General features: G+C 40.6%; 1 protein-coding gene across 1 annotated transcript; it reads right to left on the reverse strand.

The window, feature by feature from the left end:
- Positions 1–3079: 3079 nt before the first annotated feature.
- Positions 3080–12677, reverse strand: C1H2orf80 (chromosome 1 C2orf80 homolog). Its single transcript, XM_066624539.1, has 8 exons — positions 12637–12677; positions 10130–10211; positions 7922–8004; positions 5817–5904; positions 5173–5250; positions 4088–4175; positions 3284–3395; positions 3080–3141 (listed from the first exon to the last, which is right to left on the reverse strand). The coding sequence occupies exons 1-7, from the start codon at positions 12675–12677 to the stop codon at positions 3322–3324; spliced, it is 534 nt and encodes a 177-aa protein (XP_066480636.1). The 3' UTR covers positions 3080–3141; positions 3284–3321.

The raw sequence follows: 12677 nt of genomic DNA on the forward strand, positions 1-12677 counted from the left end.
TGCAGCACATGTCCCATTGGCACAGCTATGCCAGTACTGGAAAGTTGGTTAGGATTTGGGCCAATATCACTCAAGGCCAATTTACTTGCTCATTAGTGTGGGTTATCAAAATAAGATACAAAGGTGAAAATTTGGTACACAAGTAGTGCAAGATATTCTGATCTCCAGATTTAACTTCTCAAACAGATGTTTTCTGGAACAAGGGCTGTTCCACAAACCTTAACTGGCTTGAGGGTTCATATGGGATTGATTGTCCAGCTAAGGCATCACCTTTAATCTAATTTGTCTCTTAAATTCACAGCAAATGTGAATCTTGCCTGGTTCAAAATGTAATGGGCAGTTAGTCTTGCAATCAAAATTAGATTACAGAAGTTTGAAACCAAACACTGCACAAATTAAAGAACCAAATTTGGATTTACTTGTTACTTAGATAAACTTTTTTTTCATTTTAAATCTTTTAAAAAAAAATCTTTTGAATAGAAAGTTTTATACAGGTATTTTGAAAACAAGTTATTTTCAAATAACATAGGGAGACAACAGTTACACAGTTGCACATAAGGCAGTCTAATGTCTATGTGTTCTTAAGATAATTGTCTACGTTGATGGATTTATAATTTATACATTTAAAGTTGGAGCCTTGAAGCATGCAAGGTAGGAAACTACAGTGTGTAAGCAACCTCCTATTTGTAGCAACTGATGAACAAGAAATCCCCCCCCCACTTAAAAAAACATAGAACCCAATCAAATCCACAGGAAAGCCTTCCTATCTCATGTATTTAGGTCTAGAATGATCAGATTCAGAGACACCACTGTGACTGTAAGTGCTTTAGAGCCCAATCCTATGCATGCCCCTCAGACGTAAGTCCCACTGTAGTCAATAGGGCTTACTCCCAGGAAAGTGTGGACAGGATTGCAGCTAAATTATCAGACATGGACTTAACAAAGCCAAACTCTTTAAAAAAAAGAAAGACCCACAGAAAACTATACAGACACATACATAAAAGAAGCAACACACATCAGGTCTGTTCCACCCCAGCACTGTATGTTTGCTTTCTTTTTTTCAGGTCATATATTTATGGGAAAAAATTTCTCATAAAATGTAATATGGTAATATGGAAAGGTAATATGGAAAAAAGCACTTATCTGCAGTCTTTGATTAAGCCAAAGAAATGCAGTCCTATTTCCCTAGCTAGGGTCAATGTGATCCCATCCGAAGTAACTTCTGGGAGATATCGTAAGTTTCCTTCCTCAGATGGATGTTGCCCTTGTAACTTGGCATTGATTGAGACTCTCATCCATATATTCAATATTGTCCAATTCATGTTAGCATGCACTCCACTCATTTGGAGCCCATCCTGGCTAAAAAGACTGAACATCCTGATCTTGTGAAACTTAAATATCTATTTAATGACAGTCCAATGGAAGTCATGGAGAGGGAGATAAAGTTTCTGATGGATGAGAAGTATCATGACAGACCCATTTGAAATAATCTATAAATGTATTCAAAAATAATTTATCTCTGTCAAATTAATGTGATAGTTGATGCTGTTATTATATGCCAATAAAGGTTTGAATTTGAGATATTCTGTACAATTCCCTGATCAGCAACTCATTTTTAACATTGTTTAAACATTGAATGGAGCAAGATCTAGAATGGCCAACAACTCCATCTCTATCCCTTGACTTCTTCCGTCATGAGCCAAAACACAGACAGAAAGCTCTTTAACCTCTTCTCTGCGGTATGGACAGCAACAGAGACTTTGGTAGAGCCTTCCCTGCCTCTGAACTTCAGAGGTCATGCATAAGACCTGTGTAAGAGGAAACTGACAAATTCTTGGTGGCTGTTTTTGCTAGAAGAAAAAGTGTTGTAAATGAGTCTGTTTCTTGTGCCCCAGTAAAAGTGGAAGCAATGGAAATGGTGTTGGGATAAGGGGGCATCCTGAAGTCATGTAGAAACTCCCCTTGGGTTTTTCTTAGTCCTGGAAATTCTTCACCTGACACTGACCCTACTGATGATGATTTTGTCTATCATTCTCAAATATTCTCATTTGTATTAGTTTCAGAGAGAACTAGGTAAAGTCACAATATCCTCCAGGTGAATAAACAGGCTTGCTTGTTGTGCCAGGTAAAAGGGGCAGCAGAAGAAAGTATTAATAATACTTAGCATTTGTATAGCATTTATTAATGTTTAAAGCATTTCACATGTAAAAAATACAAGACAGTACAATAACCCTAAGGTAAGTAGTAGCATCCTCATATTACAGATGGAAAGACTAAGACTGAAAAGGAGTAAGTTTGTCTAAGGCCACCCAATGAGTTTATGGAAGAGGGGAGACTCAAACCAGGAACTTCTTAATTGTAGCTCAGACTTTTAGCCATTATTTCTATCCCACCTTTCTATTTCCAATAACGTCTCCAAGGCAGCTTGCAAAATTTTAACAAGTACTATTCAATCACAGAACTCTCAGGCCACTGCTAACCTCTATAGGAGTTGTTGTTATACACTCCCTCTGGCCTGGGCAACTTTTCTTCATCCTTCCCCTCAGGGCATGCAGATCTTGAGCAGATCTTATTCTACACCAGCTGTGAAGTCAGTCATTAGAATTCCCATTTTACAAGCAGAAAACTGATGCCAAGCAACAACACGTTCAAAGGCATTCAGTAAATCTTAAGCCATTTCTGCCCAACATTGCATAGATGCAACAGGGACCACAATTGGTGATTTGATTCCTGATTTTCCCAGTTCCAAAACCAGCACTTAGGCTGCAAACTTACACCAACTTACACTGGAGCAAATCTCATTGAACACAATAAGACTTACTTCTGAGTTAACATGCATAGGCTCATGCTGTTAGTCATTTATCGGGGTCACTTATTTCTTATTTAAGTTCTTTAAAATCCTATTCACGCTAATGAAATGGTGTTTAAAAGGTTAGTCTTGTACAGCACGTTAGTTACTGCCATTTTATGCCAAAGGTTCTCCATTCATAATTGTTCAGATTTTAATACTGCTTCAGGCATGACTAGCACCGTGATTTACCAACAGATTTAGCAGTGGAGAGTCTATACCCATGAGTCCTGTACTACAGTCTTGATTCTGGTACTTATATCAGTGTCTAGCTGCTCCTTAAGGCTGTAAACCTGTGAATATAGATGGTAGTACTCATGAATTCAATGAGCACACATGCGCAAGACTGGACTGCATGAGCCCAGAAACTCAGTCTGGCCAGGATTTCCAGGTAAAGGTTGTTTGTGGAGCTCACTGAATTTTTAAAATACCTACTGTTCTTCATATCTTGAAAATAAAGGTTCTGGTTGCCTCTAGTCTGTGTCCATTCTTTTTGCTGAACTGCCAGTGGCATTTCGATTGATGGCTGCCCTGTGGAACTTGACACCTTGGAAAAGAGAACAGAGAATGCTATTTTTTTCTCCCTCCTCACTGTAACTGAAACTGAGTTACGTGTTCTGCCAGAACTTCTGTAATATTGCCCCAGCTTCTAAGCTTGGTGATGATGAACTGAATGAAATGTTCTTCATGCAACTTTAGGCTCCTTCAGTTCCACCCAATTTCACCACTGCAAGTAGCATCGACATTTATCTTTTAGAAGACTTTCCAGGTGGTACAGAGCATACACCAACTATTTACTGGATCAGTCAAATTAATAGTATATTATGTGCAAGGTATTGATCCATCTCTTATTTGGCAACAGATCTATGTGCTTTGCATGGAGACAGCCCTAAACATGTAAAGCGGGTACCAAGCCCATTTCTATCTAATGCATGCAATTTGCCAAGCACATCACACGTGCTATACAAATGATAAATAGCTGGTTAGCCTACAGGAGCCAAAGGTAATCTCAGCTGTGTGACTTTAAACAGCAGCTATGGAAGAGGCATCACAGGCTACACATAACTACTTTTTGTTCAGAAGAGCTAGATAAATATATTGTGTAGTATTTAATAAACACTACTACCACTATGGATCTTAAAAACTGATAGGGTCTCATCCCTAAAGACCAGCAGATCATTTATCATGACTGCACAATTTGTAGAAGGGAATAAGACAAAACTAGGGTAATCTACTCACTCTGTTTCCAGGCATGTTCTGCAGCTTGAGGAGCTGTCAACATGGCAAATGGATGCAATGAGAGATTACAAGGATGAATCCAGTGGCCCTACAATACCACAACAAAACATAGGTTAAATGATATGCTACATAAACTAGTTCCTGTCCTTAGTCCCACATAACACAATAATATAACCTTGTGTGGTATAAAATAAGTGCTAATGTGTGGGCATGCCAATAAAATATTGCATATCACAGGCACTTTGTTAATTTCTTCATGTTCCCTATGAGTGGAAACAAGGAGACACAAAACTCTTTGTGCTAAACATTCAACAGAGTGCAATTAGTTCATCCCTAGCCAAACATTCAAATACAGCAGCAAATCACTCTAAAGATCTGAAGGTAAAAGTCCAAGATTAAATGAGATTACAATTTCTCTCACACACTTACGTGTAATGAAAAATTACTTGCAATATTTTCATCTGTGGTTTTATCTACACATTTAAAATCATATCAAAAGTCATCCAGAGAGTTTCCTCATTTATGGTAAAAAGCAATAGGGGGGGGGGGTTCTCTTTTGTATCATCTGCACTGGAAGTCATGACAGGGGTCTCCTTCAAACATTTCTGCCTTCCTCCTTATGGTTCTATATGAAATACAGCAATATTTCTTAAAGAAAGAAAGAAAGAAAGAAAGAAAGAAAGAAAGAAAGAAAGAAAGAAAGAAAGAAAGAAAGAAAGAAAGAAAGAAAGAAAGAAAGAAAGAAAGAAAGAAAGAAAGAAAGAAAGAAAGAAAGAAAGAAAGAAAGAAAGAAAGAAAGAAAGAAAGAAAGAAAGAAAGAAAGAAAGAAAGAAAATTGTAACAATTACACAAAACTGTATTTTTGTGTTTGTATGCATACTGGGAAGTGGTGCCCACTTGCACCTCCAATACTATGTACATTAATCACTAACTTCCTTGAAGGAATGTTGGTGGGATGGAAAGGCAATAACTACATTACATGTGTAAGGCATGGATCAGACTTGGCACTTGAGACTAGCTTCCACTGAGGCATATTTGTCACCAACAGTCCAATAACAGTGAAAATTAAGTAGTATACCACCTACTTTTGCAGAACTCTGGCAGTGTGTTGCAGAAGGTCCGGTGTTATAAATTCCAAAGACTTCTTCAATAGGAAGGCTATTCTGTAGAAACAGTTGTACTGGTTAGTTTTAGTTTTTAATCTTTCTTCAGTCTTATGACAATAAGTCTGAAGTGCAGAGGAAGGGAAGGGAAGAAAAGGAAAGCACAAGTCTTTTCCCAAATCCACTCCCTTACTTTTCTGACACCCAGCTCCCACTGTCCATTGCTGCCATTGCCTCAGGTAGTCCACTTCTCCAAAATTGAACAAGTCCTCCAAGTTCTGAAAAGGTGGCTTAAAAATGCTTTCCTCCCTTCCTGAATCAAGAGACTGAATTCAAGGTCAGGGAAAGGGGCAATTCCTTGTCTTGCTGTCCTCCCCAATCTTGAACTTGTTCCAGTCCAGGGTGATGAAGGAAAAGTGTTGCAAATATGTGGTCCGCCCCTCACACTAACACTGTCCTAGTACCTTTCTTCATGCAGGAGACAGTTCATCCACACCGCCCATCTGTGTGTCGTTCAAATACTTCAAAATAGGAATACAACAGGACTGCAGTGCATTAATAGTATTTTGTTCAACAAAGAACTGCTATCACACAAACAGTATTTTTAAAAAATGAAATGAAAATACCATTAGCATCCCGGCATAAGATGATAAAATCATTGCTTCTCTCTCTATTCGGTTGGGATACACAAATCTGCGATGTAGTGGTATTTTCCTGCCCAGTTAAAAGCAGAAAAAAGGGAATAATTAGATACTAGATGTCATACAAAGCCAGAATAAACCATGGAGTTTATAAATTTGTAAACAATTCATAAGCAATCGCTTTTTACATCTGTGCAGTGAAACTGAGAATGAGGGAATCCAAGCTCAAAACCTACATAGGCCTACGGCTCTCAGTTCAACTTTTTAAAAAGAAGAATTATCATGGAGTTGTGGTTTTTAAATTTTGGTTTCAGGTAGTGGTTTGGTTTGAAAAATGTGGTTAGAACAAGACACGATCAGCCAGTTTGCACATCTTGGCCATGGCTTGTTACAAGCCACAGTTGGAAGTAGTACTATTCCTCTGCTGGGGGGGGGGGGGAGTGCACATTCCCAAGGTTAGCAGACATTGCACAATTCCATGGTTTAATTCTGGTTTTGCATGACATCTGAACCAGCCCACTGTGTTCGGCAATAATGTCACTGCAGTATTTCAACTGTAGCATTCTAAAATAATAGTAGTTCATTACATTTTATTAATAATTATATTGTATTTATTAATATCCATCACATTATTCATTTATTGCTGTAAGCTGTCTTGGGCACCTCTGTCTGGGAAAGGAAAGGGAGCATAAAAATATTTTAATATAAATAAAAATGTGATTTATTATTTATTTTTATTTTTCACATTTTTATACTGCCCTTCCACCAAAGAGCTCAGAGCGGTTTACACAACTGCTCCTCCCCTCTTTCTTGTCCTCACAACAACCCTGTGAGGTAGGTGAGGCTGAGAGAAAGTGACTGGCCCAAGATCACCCAGGAAGCTTCATGGCTGAGGGGAATCTGAACCTGGATCGTCAAGGTCTAAGTTCACCTCCCAAACCACTACACCACCCCGGCTCTCATTTTATGGATCTGATTCTGGAATAAGGGATAATCCTTTACAAAACCTTTTCTTCCCTTATGCCTCTATAGCCCATAAAGCATATCTGCATATCAGTAAAATATAACTATGGGCGCAATCCTATCTTGTGCTGGAACAGGCAAGCCAAGGACTTGCACTGTATCCAGCACAGGATAGTGGCCAGAAGCGGTTTAGCCAGAAGCCAGGGGAAACCTTTCCCCTTACCCTGTCGGCCCCTATGGGTCTCCTCGGACTTGTGCCACCTCTGAAGGTGGCACAAGTCTAAGGACAGCAGAGCGACCTGAAGGGCTGCCCACCACCTGCCCTCACCCCGCCCAAGAACAACCCCCTCCCGCTCGTCCCGCCTACCTTTGTGGCTTGCATCGGCCCAGCTGGGCCAATGCAAGCCTCAGAGAGGAAACCACCGCTTCTGCAGGCCGGCGCTTCTTGGAGTGCCAGCATGGCTTCCTCTCGAGGAAGTGCAAACGTGCCTTATGGCACATTTGTGACCCTCCTGGACTGGCACAAGGGATTTGCTCCAGCCCAAATAATTTCTAGGATTCCACTCTATATCCCATAAAGCATATTCCATAAAGGCAATCCACATAAGATGCAAATTCAGATTCATAAACAAATTTTGCTCAAAGCAATGAAAAGAATAACATCAACCTGATTCACATCACAAGGTGAGGATAAATCAGATTACAATTAAGAGATTAGCTCCGTCACAGTCTACTCAAAACCCAAAGTTATCTAAACTACAGGTGCATCTCATTTTACATGGGTTTGATTTACACGATTTTGAAATAGCACACTTTGAAAATGAATACTGAAACCTGATTTATGCATGCAAATTTTTGAAATAACGTGGTAAACCTCCTGGCACTCCTGCATGTTTGGTTTGCTTTGTATGTGTTCCTTTTGATTTTTAATTTACATGTTTTTGAAATACGTGCTGATCTTCAAGAACATAATCTCCACATAAAACAGGAGCTACCTGTACTCGAATTTAAGTAGGAATCCCCAAAGAGATCAATAGAGCTTTACAGGCTTAAATGCAAGTTCTTAAATGGGTGGTATATTGGACATCTAGCTGTCTCTGCAAGATCAAGGCTCTTCTCACGCTTACATTTTTTCTTTTTCCAGAGAACTCTGCATTTCTGAAGCACTGAGCCAAGGCAAAGCAACATTTTCAGCCAAGTCATAGTGAGCCTGCAAAAGGGGGGGAGAGAGATTATTTAAAAAACACATGGTGTCAACCAACATGATTTCTTTGCACTACTAAGTACAGTTGAATCTTGTTGGTGCTGACCTGCAAAGCTTGTATTGTCTTTGTCTACTATTCTAGTGCTGTTCTATTGCTTAGTCTTCCAACACAGTTTCTGACACACAGTTTCTTACTCCACTGGTTCAGTATACTCACACAAAATGGAAAACAAAAACTCAGGAAAGAGAGGGACATTCTTTCCCCTCAACAGAAACATGCATCCTGATGGCTGACCCACCTGGTATGCGATATACAACATGGTTATCTGTTATTTGGAAAGGTAAAGACATAGCATTGACTGTTTGCTGCCTTCAAAATTTCTATGCAGGTACATATATTGCAATAAAATCTACATGCAACTGTCCTTGGAAAGTATTTGAAACTGGAACCAATATGCTGCTGCCAGCTTGCTGATGGGAGACTACTGGAGAGAGAGCATATGATCTTCATTAGCTTCCTGTTTCTGAGTACCATATCTTAAGGACTGCCTGCTCTGACTCACTTATTGCATTCTTCAGGAGAAGCTCTGCTCCTACTGAGGTCTGGCTGGTGAGCACACAAGGCAGGACCTTCTCTATAATCATGCCAGGCTTTGGGATTCTCCCTGGGAAGTTCTTGCTCCCTTATCCTTTTAAGTATTTTAGCATGTGTTAAAAATATACCTGTTCTCTTGTACCTTCAAGCTTAACTGAGGGGTCTTTCTGCTCTGAAAGTCCAAGTCTTCAATCCTATATACACTTCCCTGAGAGTAAACCCTACTCTCCAAGTCTTCAATCCTATATACACATCCCTGAGAGTAAACCCTACTTAATACAGTGGGACTTGCTTCTGAGTAAACCATGTATAGAATTGGGGTGTTATACATATGCTCTCATGTATAGGATTGGGGTGTTAGACTGTTTTAAATTCTCTGTCTTGTTTTGTGGATTAGATTTTGTATTTTATGACACATTTTTAGCACTATTAGCTGTGCCTTGGGGTATTATGGTGAAAGTATAAAAAATAAAATGTGTTACTTCAGCCATGATAAGAGATTGACAAAAGAATCCTGTATTTACACAGCAATGGGGATTTCAAAGCCGAAAGATGACCCTCAAGTTTTCCAAACTGTCTTCTTACCCTACATTGCTGAGGATGTCCTAATCTGCTGTTGCTCTAGAAGTCTAAATAGTCTTGTTCGGGTATTTCCACTGCAGCGAAACAGCCAGGTTGCAATGGCAGACCAGTTTGGTCAATTTATGACTACCAGAATTACCAAGTTAGTTAGAAATTTCATCTCAGCAAAGTTGTGTGTGTTTTAATAATCTTGTTAACTTTAATCACAAATGTTTGTTCCTCTCCACAATACCAAAGAACAACTTCTGTTGATACCAGGCTTGTCCTGTGTAGGTATCGCTATCTCAGTTGGTTGAACTTTCAGTTCAGTGCTGGCACTCAATAAACTGGCAGACCTGTTGTGGCCCTCATCTGAGGACAGTGGTGCCTGACAAATGTTTTGATTCAAAATAAGTATGGATTATGAGTTTTCTCAAGGAAGTAGCGGATTTGCAATCCACATGCTTCAGCTGTAGGACCTCTAGAGTATTGGACCTAAAGGATCTTCCTGTAAATTTGGTCCCATATGAGTCCCATATATACACACACTTGGGTAACAGCTTGTTTCTTGAACTTGTGACCCCACTTTCTTCTTGGTGAATGGGCAACTTAATTGACTTCTCTTGGTGGACAAAACTGCATTTTTGCATGCCAACAGTTCAGTTGCTGATAGCTAGCGCATCCAATGGCCATTCACAGGGACCCAACATATTGAGAGAAATGAAGTATCCACCACAAGCACCACCAGTCATTCACATTGGCCTTTAGTTACCCATAATACTCACGCATGCACAAATTTAAATCTGATTGGTAATGGCCTTGCTCTTAGGTTTTAATTACTTATTATTCCTTTGCCCTTCAGCAACCAGAAGCAAAAGCAAGCACTTGATAATTTTGTCTCAAATCAGGGTTGTTCAAATCAACTCACAAAACCAGCAATAAAGCCTGAGACTAAAAGAAAAAAGTTCTTCATACCAAATCATCTAGAAGGGTGGTTTGCCTCTTTCCTTGTGGATCAAATTCAATTTCCCGAAGTCTGATGCCAACATAATCACCTCTTAAAGGCAAAAGAGTAATTCTGAATTAGGACCAGCTCTCAGCCATCTAATACATTACTGTTTATTTGCTGAAGTCCGTCAGGGCTGTTGGTGCGGTTTTTTCTCAACCCAAAGGCTCAAGGAATGCAATAATATTTACATAATGGCCCAATATAAATTGCACAATAAAAGGGACATATAAAATATATACTTTATACATTTATAATGCGTAGACTAAACACAACCTATGACAACTCCATCCCAGTCATTGAAAGCCAATCCAAGTAAAAAAAAGACTTATGGAACATGGGTCAGTAACAGTTAGGGCAGTGGTTCTCAAACTCTCTGGGAGAGCTTGAGAGCTACTAAGTTCTTGCGTGGGTGGGAGGGGGGAGGCAGCAGGGGTGGGGGAAGGCAGCAGTGCGATCCCCAGGATCGCGCAGCTCAGGGGGGGGGCTGCAGGGGCTTGGGTACACGTACCCAAGCCTCTGCAGCCTCCCAGGGGTGCGGGGAGCCTGGCACAACCTGCAGCAGGGCTCCCCAAAGCAGTGAAAGTAGATGCGGAGCGATCGCGCCCTACCTCTGCTGGAAGTGGAGCACGATCGCTCCGCATCTATTTTCACTGCTGCGGGGAGCCCTGCTGCAGGTTGAACCGGGCTCCCCGCACCCCCAGGAGGCTGCAGGGACTTGGGTACATGTACCCAAGCCCCTGCAGCCCCCCTGAGCAGTGCGATCCTAGGGATCGCGCCTCTGCCTCCTCCCTGTCTCCGGGCTGCCCCCACTCCTTAAGGGGACAGGGGCCAGGGCCCGCAGGCTGGGGCGTCGCAACGCCCCAGTTTGAAAAACCCTGAGTTAGGGTTTTGAGAACTTCCAGAGCAGTGGTTCTCACACATTTAACATTGGGACCCACTTTGTATAATGAATCTGTCAGGACGCACCGGAAGTGATGTCATGACTAGAAGTGACATCATCAGGCAGGAATATTTCTAACAATCCTAAGTTGCAATCCTACTCATACTTACCCAGGAGTAAGCCCCATTGACTATCATTGTTAAAAGCATGCACAGAATAGCCTGTATAGAATAGCAAGTATAGAGCTATAACATTTTCCCAAATACATTCACATACCATGGTAGCATCAAGTCTAATATATTAAAAATAAAATATTGAAAAGAATGGGAACCCACCTGAAATTGGCTCACAACCCACCTAGTGGGTCTCGATCCACTGTTTGAGAAACACTGTTCCAAAGGATTAAGTTCCAGAATTCCACTAGAACATGGAGCATGAAACAAGTCATGGCCAGCACAAAATTCTAATCATGTTAATGGACACAAAATGTTTGAATGGACCCGAAGGCAATTGACTCTGCTTCCCATCAGCCTAAGCCAGGAATGGGCAAACTCCGGCCTGTGGGCCATTTGCAGCCCTCAGGGACCCCAATTCAGCTTGCAGGAAATCCCCAGTCTCTGATGAGCCTCTGGCCCATCAGAGACTGCTGGAGCCCATGCTGGCCCACAACTGCCAGTCGCATCTGCCAGATGTAAGCTGCGGGCTGAGTTAAAGCAAGGCCTGCTAATTGGGTAAGAGGCACTTTTTCAAGTGGGTGCTCCTTTTTTTAGCAGGGGGAGAGTAACTGGCCCACCTCACCCCAGCACTGTCTGTTTTAGTGGCTGTCTGCTGGTATTCTTTTTTGCAACTTTTTAGATTGTGAGCCCTTTTGGGACAGGGAGCCATTTAGTTATTTGATTTTTCTCTGTAAACCGCTTTGTGAACATTTAGTTGAAAAGCGGTATATAAATACTGTTATTAATAATAATAATAATAATAATAATAATAATAATAGTCTTCATGTTTTCTGCTTTTCCCTGGGCATTATTTTAACCTCCTCCTCCCACTTGCTCTGAACAACTTATGTCTCCATTTGTTTCTGGCTTGGTCTGTATGTATTCACTGTGCAAGAGGTGTGTAGCAAACAGTTCATAGTTCTCATGTGGTTCCACATGCCTCTATTATAGTTCTCATGTGTACTACAAATATGCTCAGTAAAATTCATTCATTCCTATAGGTTCTGTCTCTAAAGTATTCATTTATGTAAATTTATTCAAATTTGAAATGTAAATTCATTCTCTTCTTTTCCTGGGCCCCCAACACAGTGTCAGAGAGATGATGTGACCCTCTTGCCAAAATGTTTGTCCATCCCTGGCCTAAGCTAAAACAAGCTTCATCATGATGTGCCAGAAGCAGAGGCCTGCTGCACTGGATTCATTCTAAGGACAAAACCTGCCCTATAAAGACTATAGGCTTATTTTTCCATTTTGCTCCAGACTGGATTACCATGCAAAACAAGAGTATGGACATCTGGGGCTTTATGTACACAAGGAATAAAATACAGCTATTAGAACTAAATCTGCATTGAATAAAATAGTTGCCAGAGATACTTACAAGAGTTTTTCAATCTCTTTTTTCAAGCGTTTTCTTTCCAT

Source organism: Tiliqua scincoides, chromosome 1, assembly GCF_035046505.1.
Source record: "Tiliqua scincoides isolate rTilSci1 chromosome 1, rTilSci1.hap2, whole genome shotgun sequence".
In the NCBI taxonomy this organism is placed as follows: domain Eukaryota; kingdom Metazoa; phylum Chordata; class Lepidosauria; order Squamata; family Scincidae; genus Tiliqua; species Tiliqua scincoides.

Excerpts from the sequence above, each read along its gene's own strand:
- C1H2orf80 (XM_066624539.1), bottom strand. The coding sequence starts at position 12,677 with ATGGAAAGAAAACGCTTGAAAAAAGAGATTGAAAAACTCTT. Across the intron at positions 5,905-7,921 it reads TCTCTGGAAAAAGAAAAAAT|GAAAATACCACTACATCGCA; the intron begins GTAAGCGTGAGA and ends TTAACTGGGCAG. Across the intron at positions 4,176-5,172 it reads ACTGCCAGAGTTCTGCAAAA|GGCCACTGGATTCATCCTTG; the intron begins GTAGGTGGTATA and ends GTGGTATTGTAG.